Source organism: Ochotona curzoniae, unplaced genomic scaffold (assembly GCF_017591425.1).
Source record: "Ochotona curzoniae isolate NIBS_2020 unplaced genomic scaffold, NIBS_Ocur_1.0 scaffold_3835, whole genome shotgun sequence".
NCBI lineage: Eukaryota > Metazoa > Chordata > Mammalia > Lagomorpha > Ochotonidae > Ochotona > Ochotona curzoniae.
The window spans coordinates 24,353,706-24,370,067 of NW_024467114.1; the positions used below are offsets into that span (position 1 = coordinate 24,353,706).

Consider the following 16,362-nt stretch of genomic DNA (forward strand, 5'->3'; position numbering starts at 1 on the left):
AAAAAAAAATACAGGGCTGAATATAGCCCTTTGGGCCCAGAAGGAGCCCAGAAATGACGGACCATTTAAAAAAGAAAGGCCTTGAAGTACCTCCCCCTCTTTGAGAAACAGCCTTCAAATGCTACTGAACCAACTAACGCAAAGTGGGACTGGCAGAGGAAAGAGAAGTAGGTGGCCTTGCGCCTGAGGCCTCCAACCAAGCAGTGTTATCACTGACCTTGCGCTATTTCCCTGCCTTTCGGAGTACCACATCCCCTCATTCTCGTCCTTCTAACTCAGCTTCTGTTTGTGTGTGCCTGCGGCAGACTCTTCCTCTCCGATTTGTCCATGGCTCACAGAACATACCAAGGCTCACCCTAGACCCTCTCCAGGGCTCTTCCCTCTCCTAACACTTTTTTTTAAAAAGATATATTTATTTTTATCAGAAAGGCAGATTTGCAGACAGGAGAGACAGAAAGAGCTCCGCGGGCACACGGTCCCAAGGTTTTAAGCCGTCCTCCACTGCTTTCCCACAGGCAGGGAGCTGCATGGGAAGTGAAGCAGCCAAGATTAGAACCGGTGCCCTATGGGATCCCAGCATGTGCAAGACAAGGACTTTAGCCACTAGGCTGCCAGGCCGGGCTCTCTCCTTACAATTTTGTCAACCGCCTGCAAAAGGCTCCCTTCTGCCCAGCCTCCTGTCATCCCGTTCCCGGCTGGGCTGCAAAGCGAAAATTCACAGATTCCTCCTGAGTTTGGCCAAAGGACCATGACTCCAACATCCCAAAGTCAGGCCTCTTTTGTGAATCCTGTGAAGGATGTGCTGCATACCCCACTTATCCAACAAGTTTTCTCTCAAGCCTCCTGTGACACCTCAGATGACCAGCTCACCATCAGGCCTGTCGACCGTGCTTTGTAGAAGTCCCTCCAATTTGTCCACTCTTGTCCATCATATCACCAACAACCCACTCACAGTTCTTGACTCTGACCACTCCCCTAACCTTTTTCCCATCTAGGGTCCAGTGTGATGGCTTTAAAATGTCCATCAGCAGGCCCAGCGCGGTATTCTAGTGACTAAAGTCCTTGCCTTGCATGCACCAGGATCCCATGTGGGTGTCGGTTCGTGTCCCAGGTGCTCCACTTCCCATCCAGTTCCTTGCTTATGGCCTGGGAAAGCAGTAGAGGACAACCAAGGCCTTGGGACCCTGTGCCCACGTGGGAGATCCAGAGGAGCCACCCGGCTCCTGGCTTCAGATCAGCTTAGCTCTGGTCATTGAGGATGGAGGATCTTTGTCTTTCCTTTTTATAAATCTGAGTTTCCAATAAAAAAAAGAAAACATCTTAAAAAAAAAAAGTCCATTGACTCACATGACTTTCTTACAGCCAGCTTCCCACTGCTGGTGGATGAAGACTAAAGTCTCTAACACATGAGGCTGTTTGGGGTCGTCCTATCCCTGCTTCTACAATCTCACCATGAAGCAGGCTCTCTGCTCAGCCTACCGGCCATCACCTCCTTCCTTCGCACATTCTGTCCCTGCCATCTATGCCGTCCTCCTCTCCTTCGTCTCCACTCCCAGAAATCTGCCCCTCAATTTGTGACCTCGGTCCAAACATCAGCTTGCACAGGAGTCTTTCTTGACATCAGCCCCAGAGCCATCACCGTCCCACCCTGTACTGTTAGAAGTCCCTGTACTTCCCTCCACATAGTGTATCACAATTCCAGCTCTGTGTTTCTTGGAGGGGGAGTTCTAAAAAACAATTATTTCTCTTTTCCATGTTATAAACCCTGCCATGAAAACAGACATGGTGTTTAAGTGTGTTTAGTTTTACATTCCTAGCACTGGTTGAAGTGGTATGGAGATTATATATGTATGTGTGTGTGTGTGCGTGCGTGTGTGTGTGTGTGTGTGTGTGTGTGTGTGTATGAAGAAAGACTAAAAAACAACCTCTTGCTTTTTAGAATGATCTTTGGGGGGAGACATGAGATTAATGAGGCAAGTACAGAGGAGGGTGAAGTGTAATCTCCACAGAGCTGTGGGTCACCAAGCCCCAACGGAAGGAGCACGTCAATGATGTTCCTGTAACAAAACTTAAGAAAATTCTCTTAACATGGACATGCAACACTATTTAAGATATTCTGGGGGCCAGCACCAATAGTAAGTTAAACCTCCACCTGTGCTTCTGGCATCCCACATATAGGCACCAATTCAAGCCCTGGCTGTTCTTCTTCCAATTCAACTCCCTAGTTATGCATCTGGGAAAGAAACGAAGGATGGTCCAAGATCTTGGACCCCTGCATACATGTGGGAAATCTGGAAGAAGCTCCTGACTTCAGCCCAGCTTTGGCCATTGTGGCCACTGGGGAGTGAACCAGCAGAGAGATCTCTGTCTCTCTGTAACCCTGACTTTCAAGTAAAATACATAAATCCTTAAAAGACACAGAGAGAAAGAAGCACTCCCAGCCAAGTGCTCCTTTGTCTCAGTACACATTACACTGGAGGCTTTGAGGATGAACGGGGTCAGGGCGCACAGAAAGGGACCACATGCTAAGTCTTGCCATGTAGGAAGAACCATGCTTTTGTGAACCTTTCTAAGAACCCAAGAAAATTAACTTTGCATTGCCATCCTCTTTTCTAAGGAGGAAACGGGAAGTTGTGCCAGAAGTTGAGCCAGCTAGGCTATATTCCCACCTTCAGTATTCCATTTTGATTCAAAATTTGGAACTATATTTTCAATGTATTTCACCTAATATAGGAAATATAAGGTTTTCTCATATTTATTTTTAATTATATACATTTAAAATGTTCTTTACAAATGTTCTTTATAAAATGTTCTTTAATTTTTTTTTCCAATAAGCTTTTTCTTCAAGAATACATCAATGTGTTCACCAGCCCATTCATTTATGTACATACAGTCCTTATGAATCAGTGGTGACCGACATGGGAGACCCGGACTGCGTGTTCACCTTTGAGCCTCAGCCCCCAGTCCAGGGCCTCTGTGGGTTTTTGGAAAGTAAACCTAGTGGTTGGAAGATTCATACTTGTCTCTCTCTCTTTCTGATGCTCAAATGGAAACATAAATAAATACAACGGGATTTCTCCTAACAAATTCCTTTTGCGTCTCCACAGGGAAGTGTGATCAGTCACGGCATGGCCTTTTAAAGCGTCTCTCTTTTATATCTCATAGCCGGATAACCCCAAACCTGTGTTCTTTGACGTTTTTATGAACGTTATCAAGTACAGGATTGCCCCATCATAAACAACAGCTAAATGGATAAGCTAAAGTCATCCCTTTTCTTGTTAGCAATCCATGCCTTGAATAATCGTTCCTGATAGACATTGATTAAGCTTTTCGAGTGGAGGTGTTTAACGATCCTATCCCCTGTTAGTATTTAAACACAATGCTGGGGTCTGGTGCAGTGGCCTTGAATGCGCCAGGATCCCATATGGACGCCGGTTCTAATCCTGTGTGAGACCCAGATGAAGCTTCAGGTTCCTGGCTATGGATCGGTGCAGGTCTGGCCCATCAGACAGAAGATCTTCCTCTCTGTCTCTCCTCCTCTCTGTATATCTGACTTTACAATAAAAAAGAAATCTTTGAAAAAAATAAAATGCAATGCTTTTTTTCTAGAATAAAAGATAAATGTGTCATGACAAGATATGGTACAAAATTCATAAAAAATGTAAATTTTGTGTAGTAATAATGATTTTCCACTAGAGTTATGACTGTATTTGGGATTCCTGCTATAAATGGTAAACTCTTCAAGTGCTATGGCCATCTAATGAATGATGGTATTGCAGTCATTTGTTGATTACCTATTATCCTATGTATCATAATATTCCATTTGCATTCTTCAAGTGTATATTGAAATATATGTTGGCATTGTTTTCTTGTAAATACAAATCTATAAGTTCTCCCCTATGACAAACTTCAGGGAAAAAAAATTATTATTATATGTTTCACTAAATTGATGGAACTCATAAATAAAGCTTACATAAATACACCCCACCCCACCAAAAAAAACGAGGAAATGAATTCAGAGAGGTGGAATATTTGCTCCCGAGTTTCCGAAAAATGTATTCTTTGATTCCAAATCTCTGGTTGATTTTTCCTGTGCCTCAGGCTTTTACACTGACTTCCCCCTCTACCTGGCTGTGATCTTTCCCAAGATCTATGGCGTTCACTCTCACCCTTCAGCTAGCTCTCTGCTTAAACCTGCCGCAGACCTTCCCACCATCGCTAGGGGGCGGTATTGCAGCACAGCAAGTTAACCATGGCTTGTTAGGCCAGCATCCACTCTGCTTGGGATTCAACTCCCTGCTAACGCACCTGCAACTCTGTTCCCTGCCACCCATGTGGGAGACCCAGATGGAGTTCCAGGCTCCTGGCTTCAGACTGGCCCAGACCTACTTGTGGCAGCCATCTGGGGAAGGAACCAGCAGATGGAATATCTACCTCTCTGTGTGTCTCTCACCTCCTTTTCCCTTACCAATGCAACACAGACAAAAGAACAACTTTGAGATGCTCAGCATGGAACCCTGAGCTGGAACTGCATTCTCAGCCTCAGCAGATGAGGGTGGGGATGGAGGTGCCATCTCAGGATCTCTGAGATGCTGTTATGAAATTCAGATTCCTACACTCCATTTCCAGTGATGCTCTCTCTGCCCATCTGGCATGAGTTCATCTTCCAGAAATTTTCACACACTTCCAGGAGTGGTGGTTCAAGGGGTATTAAAAGGGATTTGAGGGAGAGAGACAAGTGGTTTGCTTGCACTACTGTGGAAATCTGAGCTGCAGCATCACTAGTGCAAGAGCAGATGGGATGGGAAGGTGAGCTGCCTCAACAGCAAGATTGGCAGGACATGGCAACAAACCCAGTGGAGGCCAGGAGGTGAGACTGAAACGTCATTCCCAGGAGAGAAGGTGGACAATGAGAACTTTCTGGTAAGTGTCTGTCTATAAAGACAAGATGGCAACCTGGCAATGGCAGCCACGTGAAAAACAGACCCTGGTGTCTTCTCCTAGCTTCAACAACAGCCTGCCCAGCACTTTCCCAGCTAGCAATAACTGAACAAACAGCCGAGGAGAAAAATCTCCAAGGCACGTGAGGGTAACGGGAACATGCCACAGGATCTGAGAATGCCACTCCTTACATGTAAAGCACAGCCAACGCAGTCCAAGACTGAATGTCATGGTTTGGGCAGTCATGTGAGCAGAGAAGTGACACGATGGAATTTGCTCCTTCAGCAATGATGCAAATATGTTCCAGACATTCCCAGCCCTGAGCTCTCTCCTGTTATCTAAGAAGAGCTCCCAGCAAGGAAATAAGCTGCTGGCTGGGTAGGTGTGGCATCCACCAGGGGTTGGGGAGGGGTTGGGTGGCAGAGTAGGGGGTCCTTGCCTCCCCAAGAATCTAAAAGCACACTGAGACCCAGAGCTCACAGAGACAGCATTAAGCTGCTACCTCAGTAAGAAAGCTTGACTTGTCCTCTCAGAATCGACTTGCTCCTGTCAATGTCACAGGCAACTCACGGACTGCAAATGCTCAAGTTCAGATTGGACCATCATTTTCTAAGACATTGCAGTGGTAGCCTCTTCTTACCAAAGCGGGCACTGGAATCCATGAGCAGAGTGAAGCCACATGGCCTTGATGCTGAGCGAGAATAGCACTGTTCACACCCATGCATTCTCAGCTTTCCTAGGCAGGGGAAATCTTCAAAAGCAGAGTTGTAGGTGCTTCCCAGCACCCCAGGCCGCCACGGCAAATCCTTGCTTGCTAACACATGGTGAGATCTTACCGGAGGTGAGATGGCACTGTGAGGCAGCCAAGGAAGTGGACTACTTACCTTCCAACTAGTGGTGCCTCGACTTAAGTGTGTGGAAAAAAATTTTGGTGGGACTTGATAAATTGCTATTCCCAACCTTGCTTTTCTGATTCAGAGACCTAAAGAGAGCTGCGAGGTCACCATTATAAATACTCCCACCAGATGGTCCTGATGTCTGGGGGTCTCGCCAATCAGACAGTCAAGGTTCTAGAGTCCTATTCAGAAAACCAGGCACAAGCTAGGACTCTGACCTATTTCCCTAGGATACTCTCCCGGGAGTGCTGTCAGCTCCAGCACCTGCTGTATAATTGTCAGTTGGCCTCTTAGAAAATAAAATCTCTCAGAGAATACCCTGATGGTTGGCTTTTGAACTTGTCTGCTAGTTCACAGAATTCTAGCATAAAGTTTAGAGTGTTTTTTTTTTTCCAGTGAACTTGATAGTATTGTTTTGGTCTTGAGAGTTACAGATTATCACTGCATAAGACTTCTAGGACAAGATTATTCTGTGAAAATAGCCAAGGGTGTGATCACGTTAGCCTCAAAGGAAAGAAGGGGAGGAGTGAACAGGAATTGATAAACCATCATGTGAAATCAGGGACTTGGAAGACCTACTCGAACCCATCCTTATGATCAGAACTTCAATCTTGTGAACCAACTTAAGCCAGAGATCTAACTAAGTAGAGATGTGATGTGCATTTGCTGAGTGAGTGAGTGCATTGATGAACAGTATACATGGTATAAAATATTGAGATGGCTGACTTCTAAAGTTTCTTCTTTTCTACATTCCTAAAGTCTTCTACATTTCTAAGTGGTTTGCTTCCCGGGAATCGATTTCCATTTTTCTTCCTTCAGACACTACTCCAACTTTTTAATCCATGTGATATAGAATGGATCCTCCCCTGAGAACAGTAATGAGTCTGGATTGGTTTACAGCAGTTAGCATATTCCAGTTCTCTGAACAGGTAAGTCAGGCCAAACAATGGTAATCCGATGGTGACGCTGCTTGGAGTGTCAAGAAAATGCATTGTCTCTGCTGACTGCTTTTGATAGAGAAAACACTAATCCTAATGGTTATCTGGGGTTCACAAGAGAAGACTATACAAACTGCAAAGACAAATATAGGAGGTAGAATCAAGAAGAGATACAAACAGGGTTATGCCATTGTCATTTAAGTGGCTGGAACAAGTACCTCTGGACTTTCTTGCTTAAGTCAATCAACTGGACTGAGCGGATGATTCTGTTGCTTGCAACCAAGAGCTCTGCAGTTAGCATTAAACCCTACACAGGGGATGGATGTTTGACCTGGTGCTCAAGATGCTCATGTCCCCAACTGGTGTGCCTGAGTCTCCTGACTAACTCTGGGAGGCAGTGGTGATGTCTCAGGTAACTGAGTTCCTGTCATTTACCTGGTGACCTGGATAGAGTTCCCAACTTGTATGTGGGCAGTAAATGAACACACTGGAGTTCTCTCCTCCCCTGTCTCTCTACATCACAAATATATAAATAAATAAATGAAGCAATGGGATACTGGTGTCAGGCAGATTAGACTGATACATGGTTGCACCAGCTCCATGAGATTATATCTAGAAGAAAGTTATCCCACCTCCAGTCCAGATCTATGTAAATGGCACGGGAAAGCAACAGAGAATGGGCCAAAGACTGCACCCACATGGGAAACTGCAAAGAAGCTCCTGGGTGCCAGCTTCAGACTGGCTTAGCTCTGACTGTTGTGGCCACCTGGGGAGTGAAACGGCAGATGGAAGATTTCTCTCTCTCTCTCTCTCTCTGTTCTTCCACTACCCCACAAATCTTTCAAGTAAGCTAAACAAATTTTAAATAGAAATAATCTCATAATTGGAATTAATATTTCATAATAAAATCTGATATCAAATAGCCAACAATAGTCAATGAAAGTAAAAGTAAATACAGGGTTACTCTGGTATGTGTCTACAATCATTGCAAACCAGGAATTTTTAAACTTATGGTGCAAAAAAAAATGTGCTCCAATTAGTAAAGCTATAAGAGACTTGATAGTGCCAAAAACCTGCTAAAGTTAGTATAAGTGTGTGAAGGACAAATATGGATACCATAAGTGTTCTGCTAACGAGTTTGACATGAATATAGAAAACCGTTCTCCCCCAAGGATGATTTGTGAGCATTTCAAAGACAAGAGCTAGGTAATTCCCACAGTTAGTTCATAATGGGTTTACCAACAGGCTATTTAAAATAAATGCTATATTCTGATAACTTTGCTGGATTTTCAGATTGGCAGGATGCTATCATTTTAGCATATTTAAAAATTATTTTTATTTTACTTGACACAGCGAGAGTGAAGTATTCCCACCTGCGAGTTTGCTCCCCGATTGCTCACTACAGCTGGGCTGGACCAGGCTGAAGGCATTCGATGTGTGTCTCCTATGTGGGTGTCAGGGACATAACTATTTGAGCTGTCACCTGCTGTCTCCCAGTGTAAGTCATAGCCAGAAGCTGCAACCAGAAATGGATCCAGGACTCAAGCCCAGGCACCCCAACATAGGACATGGCACCCCATGCAACATCTCACTGCAGCGTCAATGCCTACCTCATATATCTGACTTTCTGAAAACATCTCAGGATATTCTGCAAGGTTCTTGGATGTCTTCTCCTGGTCATCTTTCAACACCCACAAGCAAGTTTAACCTCTTCCCCAGTTCCAGCAGCTAGAGAGGTATTATTTTGTTACTAAAGTCTATTTGCAATTTATCCATTTACAACTCCCTTCCTTACTAGCATGTAAACTGGAGAACCATGTGGACCACATTTGATCCATCGCTGACTCTTCTCAAGTCATCTCTGGTATTCAGAAAGTACTTGCTGAAAGACTAAAAGGATGCAAGACACAAGTCTGAGAACGTGCAGACCCAGTGCACCATCCAGACTTAAAGACTTTGCAGGTCTAGGACAACCAAAGCAGACTCCTTCCCTAGCGTGGTACTGCAGGGTGTGGGCAACATGTTTTTGTTGCCTGGGGTAGCAAGGTCCCCACACTTCTGGGAGCTCCACACCACTGAAGGCCCTCAGAAAGAACCTGCACAGCTTTAGGTTGTCTGTGTGACAGAAGAGTGTCACTAACCCTTAGTTTACAGCCTCAAACATTTCCTTTCACAGATAAAGTTTTGTGATTCTACAGCAAAATAGAAACCCACAACTTGGTTTAATTAGAAAAAAAAAGCTAAGGTAAAAATCAATACTGTGAACAGGTAATTAGCAATTGTTCTCAAGTTTCCTTAAGACATAGATGTGCTTTAAAAAGATATATTGGGTGGCTCCAGGTCTTTTAGAAAAAGATGAAATTCATTGGAGCTAATGCCATCTTCTTGCTTCAGTAAAGCTCTCACATATAAAGAAATATTTATTGGTAGTTCATGTGTGCAAGGCTGTGTGCAAGGCCGTGTGTAAGGCATCGTAAGTCACAGAACGCCCAGTACCTCTCACTGCAGATATCTGGTTGATTTACTGTCAGAGTACTTCACAGTCCATTAGGAAACAAACAAACAAAAACATCCAATTACTAAGTCATTAGCACTGCCTTCTAAAATCGAAGATCAGAGTGCAGAGCCCTGGATGGAAAGGCCCTTGGGGACCCAGCACAACCCCTCTATTTCACAGATGGAAGAACAGACTCGGGAAATAAAGAAGCAGGTGCCTGGCACAGGCAGGGTGGGCTGGCACAGGGAGGCAGAAGCAAAATATTTGGGAAGGGGCAAGTTGAAGGACAGCAGGTCCAGCACAGAGGTATCTGGCAAAAATGAAAGCAGAGACCACAGCAAAAGTGTCTCAGTACGAAATTCGTTTTTCTTTTAAGTAACTGGGGGCTGTACTTTCCCCAAAGGAAATCAGTTACTGGGGAAGGGGAAAGGAGATTTGAATTGGGGACGGCTGACTTGTGCATGATGGGACATTTGATTCTTGACTTTCTATTTTTCTCTAATGTTTCTCTTTCATGTAGAAAAGAAATTGTCTTGTAAAAAAACACTGCAACATTACATGCTATTTTGTAACAAATATACATGTGTGGGTGTACACTACATATGTATTTATTATGTGTGTATGCAATTTCAGAGGTGGGTTTACAGCATGGTAATTAGGACGCTGCTTAGAATGCACACATCCCACCTCAGCATGCATGGGTTCAAGTTCAGCTCCCCTCAAATTCTAGCTTTGGGCTGATGCAGATCCTGGGGTTCACAGTGATGGCTCAAGTGTCTGGGTCCCTGTGACTTACGTAGGGGGCTTGGGTTAAGTTGCAGGCTCTCAGCCTGGGCATGGCTCAGTCACAGGTGATGCAGGCACTATGGGAATGAGAATGAACCCACGGATGGGAGATTTCTCCATTCTCTCTCTCTCTCTCTCTCTCTCTCTCTCTCTCTCTCTCTCTCTCTCTCTCTCTCTCTCTCTCTGTGCTGCTTTTCAAATGAATACAAAAATTAAAAAAAATTTTAATAAGAAGAATGAGAACTTGGAGATTTTCAGGTGATGAGTCAGGCTTGCCTCTGGGTCCAACTTTGCTGTTCTGTTTTAAAAGGTTTATTTCATTCATTTGAAAAGCAGGATGTGTGCAAGAGAGAGAGAATTTTTCATTCTTTTACTCCCTCAAATAGCTGCAGTGGCCAAAGTTGGGCCAGGCTGAAACCAGTTTTCATCTGGGTCTCCCATGTGCAGGTGCAGGGCCCCAAGTACTTGGGCAGCATCTACTGCTTTCCCAGGTGCCTTAGCAGCGAGTTGAATTGGAAGAAAAGCAGCTGGGGTGTGAACCAGCACCCACATGGGATGCTGATGCCACAGGTGGTATCCTTAGCCATTGCATCACAATGCTGACCTGTAGGTCCTGCTCTGAATGCCACTGCCCATGTCTCCAGAAACCTTGCTTAGCACCCCTGAGCCACAGTTTCTTTGTGTGTGATGGAGATGATATCAACACCTGTCTCTAAGGGCTTTGGTGAGAATCTGGGCTGCAGCCTCTTTCTGCAGCCGCTGGCCAGCAGTAGCAGCCACAGCAGCATCAGTAACCACATAGATAATTGTTCTCACGTTCCCGCCTAGAAGCGAGCCCGAATGAGCAGCTGCAGCTCTGCTTGTCAGCACAGTGGGTTTTGCAGCTTCCCACCATCCTGCCCTGTCTCAAGGGACAGCTTCTGAGCTGGACGGTGATAGCCAGGAGGAAGACGAACAGACTGGAGTGAAGTCACATGCCAGCCTTCACAAGAGTAGCTGAAGTGTGTGGCAGTGAGGTCGCCCATCATTCCTTGTGATTTGCTAACTTTTCATGGGTTAACACTGTCTGAGATCACAGCCTTTACCTGATCTGTCAGCCAAGCACACAACTTAGGGAAGTCAACACATTTCTCCTGGATCCACTGGACACAATTGGCAAAACAAAAGCAAACCATCACCCCAAACAGGAAGTCAGAGAACCATCATGGACTTGGCATTGGGTTCTTACAGGTCCTGGTTAGAGAAGGGTAAGCAGTAAGTGCTCCCTGACTGTGGGCTCAGTTTAGTGCAGGTACAACATGAATTATTCCAAGGGGCAACCCCTCAGGACTGTGGAGGGGCACTTTGCATTTTGGGTACTCACAGTAAGATTTCCATATTGGCGGCTGGTATTCCTCAGCATCTGAAATGAAAAGAAAGAAATCAATCCGTCAGCAGGCACGTCAAACTGTCAACGTGTGTCTGCGGTGGAGGAGCAAACAGACTGTCAGCAGTGCTTGCATTTTGTCTCTGGGGACTTCCCAAATGCATTTCTGGACAGTTCCATGGACTAGAGGGAGGCGGCATGCATGGAAACCCTGTGGGCTCAATACCACTTTCACCCCCTACTTTCCATAGCTAAATCAATTGCTCTACCATTTTCATAGAGCCTAACAGATCAAAAAAGATTTTTAAAGTAAATTAACTTGATTGTACCCTCTAGTAATCCTTTCAAACATATTTATTTGACATCATAAACATGTAATTTATCACACGGTTTCCAATCAGATCTCTAGCCACTATACAGACTTGTTAAGATGCAAAGCGGTAAGGATGCCTGTCACATGAACTCTGGAAATGTGCATAGCCCATCCCAGGACACTCCTAAAAAGCCAAGTCTGATGGCAGAGACACAGAGGGTCCCCTGAAATTGCACCGGGTCAGTGAATGCTCTGCAGCCTGTGCCTGAGAACATTTCCAGAAATCTCTTAGCAATCAGAAGTGCTCGAGTGAAAGGCTTGTGAGAGAATAGAGAGCAAGGGGTTGTTCTTCATCAAAAAAGCAGACAATGGAGGAAATCTGCTTGTTCAGTCACCTCAACAATCCCGGGGCTGACAGCAGGATTTAGAACTCTGACCTGATGATTACACGTCCCCCTGAGCTCCCTATCACAAGACTGTGCTCAAACATATTATAGCTTAAGTAGTCAGGGGAGGGGGCAGTTCTCCCCACATCACAAATTGTCATTCTGTAGGGAAGCTTCACGGCTCTCTCGCTCAGCATCTTTTGGTAAGGAGATAGTTTTGACACCCTGCACTTTCTAGGCAATCTGTCCTCTTAGAGCTTTTGTTTTTTGTTTCATTCTTTTTCTTTTTTTTTTTAAGACTTATTTATTTATTTGGAAAGAGTTACAGAGCGAGGGAGGGACACACACAGAGGCAGAGAGAAACCACTCACTCTTTCAGTCACTGGTTTACTTCCCCACATGTCTGCAAGGGCTAGTGCTGAGCCAAGCTGAGCCAAGAGCCAGTAGCTTCACAGGCCCAGCTCCTGTTAGAAATTTTCTAACCTCACCCAGTAAAATGGTGTGGGCATGCTTTCTTCCCAAGAAACAATACTATCTACAAATAAAAATTAAGTCAAGAGTTGCAAACTTCCTGCGCCCTATTCCATTGCATGGTGTAACTTAAGTCAAGTTTTTACATAACTAGTGTGTTGCTCTTGGGTGCCCCATATCCCAGAGATCAACTAAACCTCTCCAAGGCATGTGTCATACAAATCAATCCATGTTGTTGGATCTGTATTGTCAGGAACCTACATATACAAAATCAGCCAACAGGCACAAATTCACTCCTAAATGTTAACTCTGGCTTCTGCTAGCTTTGCATCAAGTGCCCTCCCCATCACTATTCTAATACACAGGCTGGGTATGTTGACTTACAATGGGCATTGGCTCTTAATAGTTTTTGCCAACATAAGTTTTTGTCCACTAACTTGGAATAGTGGACTTTTAACCGATCTCATCCTTTATGTGGCAAAGACCAATAGCAACATCAGTGCTTCTGCTCCCCAAACCACAAATAAAATAAATGAAGTCACTGAGTTTACAACAAAATTCCAGATATACTGTCACCTCATCAGAAAAGTTACAATCTATAGATTAAAAAATTAATGGGTTATTGAAAAATAATTTCTCAGGGGCAGGCATTTAAGTCCAGTGATTAAGACACCTGCATTCCATACTGGAGTTCAATGCCTGTCTCTGGCTCTTGACATAAGCTTTCTGCTAACATCGACCTTGGAAGGCTATGGCAATGGCTCAGTGAATTAGGCTCCTGCCATTCATGGGGAAGACCTGGATTGAGTCCCTGGCTCCTGGCTTTGGCCTTGGGGTGTAGCCCCAGCCTTCACTGAGGAAGTGAATCAGTGGACGGAAGTGTCCTCTCTTTTGTCTCTTTGTTTTTCTCTGCACCTCAAATTTTTCAAAAATAGCAATTTTTCACAAATAGATAAAAATCATCACACACACACACAAGGACATATTGCACAGATGTGTAAATTCCCAAGAAACCAAGGCCCTGGAGCTGGCATGTCTTATTTCAGAGCAGATTAGTTTATGGAAGCAAGAACAACCTCCCCTAGAGTTCGCTCAGCCCCCAGAGGACCACTTCCTGTGCATTGCGAGGTAACCCCAAGACACAGGAAGTGATTCCCTTCATGTAGGTCTTTAAATAGAGCCCAGATAGTTGGTTCGGACCTGCTAGGTTTTTCTATACCTAAAGTCAGAGGCTTAGACTAGACATCCTCTCCTTTCAGTCTTGTTCTTTGATGAATCTAGAATTCTGTCCCTTAACAGAACTTGCAGGAAGCTCTTCGCACGGTTGTCCCTTGCTCCTTCACAGAGGTGAGGGAAGTTGGTGTTGGAGACAGGAGATGTTAACACTCAGGCACAAGTCCTACAATGTCTTACCCCTGCCCCTCCCTGGAGAATCAAATACCAACATCATACTGTGGCTGGTCAGGCCCTGTGTCAACCTGCACCTGCCCATTTCTCTGGCTCCACTACAGACACGGGTCTTCTTTTTGCCGGTCACTGTTTGCAGAGCAAGCCAAGCTCTTTCAAGCCCCCCAGGGTTTGCTGTGCAGACTCTCTACATAAATGCCCTCCCCCGAGACCCTGCCATGGCTCCTCCCACTCTGCCACACAGGGTTCCACCCAAGTATCACCTGACAGGGGCTCCCCACTCCCAACCCTGTGCAAAGTAGCCCACTCTCTTGCCCACAGCACTTACAACCATCTGGATAACACCTTCTTCATTGCCCTTGTTACCATGCAGAATTATTGATTGACATGTCAGTTTGCTGTGACTGACGTCATCACACTAATAATCCTGAGAAGGAGGCCCAACCTCAAACACACACTCAAAACACAAAGTCAAAACAGGTACTAAATTAATGAAAGAGCCCACGAGGTTCAATTTCCCATCTCTGACAACTATTGGCTGAATAATCTGAAACAGGTTATCTAGAATACGTCTTGCAGGGGCCTCTCAATACTCATCCTTTATAAAAACAGAAAATATCACAGCCATCACCTGCATCTTACAAGATATGCTGTGAGAATTCAGTGAGAGAGTGTATATGAAGTACAGCATCCAGCAAGCAGTCAGCTCTCCTGACTTCCACCGAGCTGGGATGACGGCCACACTGCTCAGGGCTGACTCTGCCCAGGTAGGCCTGCACACTTGCCTCTCGTCTCTTCAATACATCCTGACTGTCTTCACTCTTAGCCCAGATCGGGAGCCTGTAATTAAGTTCCAGGGCTGTTGTCATGGAAGACGTTCCCCTCCCACAAAGGAATTCAAAGTGAGAGGCCATTTGTCATGCTTCAGTGGAACGACTATAATTACCTTGGCCCCCAAGACATGCTTCACAAACGTCTAAAACACCGGCAGGAGGCCCTGGTCAACAGACAGAGCACGGAACATCTTTAATATGCAGCAGCAAATCTTGAATTGTCCCCAGTATCACCTCACTGACACACACACACAATTTGGCCCAATTTGACACAATACTTTTCATTTATTTTTATTGATTTATTCCACTAAAAAGGAAGGATAGAAGGGCGAGGGAGTGATCTGCCATCTGCCAGTTCACCCCGCAAATGCCTGGAACAGCCAGGGCTGGGATGGGTCAAAGCAAGGTCTCAGAACTGGATCCAGGTTTCCACTGGGTGGCAGAGATCCAATCACTGAGCCATCACCTGCTGTCTTTCAGGTCGTGCATTCGAAGCAAACTGGAATTAGATGCAGAGGTAGGGTTTGAATCCAGACAGTCCGACATAAGATACAGGCATCCTATCTGGCATCTCAGGGCAGGTCGAACCCACCGCTACCACCAGCCACCCCAGCCACCTTCTCTGCCAATGCCTTCCCAGTCTCCCAAAGCAAGTCACAACGCACTACCAAGGTGCAAAGGGAGCAGCACCAGCACTGGGGACAATCCCTCCTCACCAGCCCACTTCTGCCCCCTGTCGTCGCAGCAATGGGCGCTTATGTAACATCTTAAATACTGCAACAAACACCCACTCCTCACACAAAACGTTTTTAAAAATTACTTCACTGGGGATCGCATTGTGGCACAGCAGATTAAGCTGCTGCCAACATCTCATATAAGGTTGGTGTTTTGGCTGTTCCACTTCCAATCCAACTCCAGGCTAATTATGGCTTGGGAAAACAGTGAAAGATGATCCAAGTAGCTGAGTCCCTATTACGCATGTGGGAGAAGCAGAAGAATTTCCTGGCTTTTGGCTTCAGCCTGGTGCAGCTCTGCTTGTTGTGGCTATCTGTGGAATGAATCAATGCATAGATAATATCTCTCTTCTCACCCCAACCCCCATAATTCTGCCTTTCAGATAAAATAAGCAACTCTTTCTTTTCTCTCTGTGTGTGTATGTGTGTATGTATACTTTACTCGATTATTTTGATGCTTTTTTGAAGTTATAGAATAGGTTTTCAAGGTCATTTAATTCCCTCCTTTGGCAAATGAAGACAAAGAAATGCAGAACAATCAAGAGGCTTCTTCAGTGTTTTAAAATCGAGTTAACTGCTTTGTCTCTGAAACGTCACTTCTCCTGGCCAGGTAATCTTTCCAATTTGTATGTGTGGGAATCACGGAAAACAGAAAACTTATTATGTAACACCTTTGTAATTTCCATACTTGTAAAGCTTGAAAGAAAACTAACACCTAGTTATAAGACAAATGGTAGCATGAAAATTGCCTCTGGACCAAATGATGAAATAACATACCATGCATGCATATTGCA

The 16,362-nt window shown here is 44.9% G+C and overlaps 1 protein-coding gene across 1 annotated transcript in view; it reads right to left on the reverse strand.

Moving 5' to 3' along the window:
* CHN2 (chimerin 2) overlaps positions 1–16,362 on the reverse strand; it is a 263,982-nt gene that overhangs the window by 108,064 nt on the left and 139,556 nt on the right. The window contains exon 2 of the mRNA XM_040964549.1: positions 11,422–11,460. Within this exon, the coding sequence (XP_040820483.1) occupies positions 11,422–11,460 (39 nt within the window). The remainder of the gene's footprint in view (positions 1–11,421; positions 11,461–16,362) is intronic.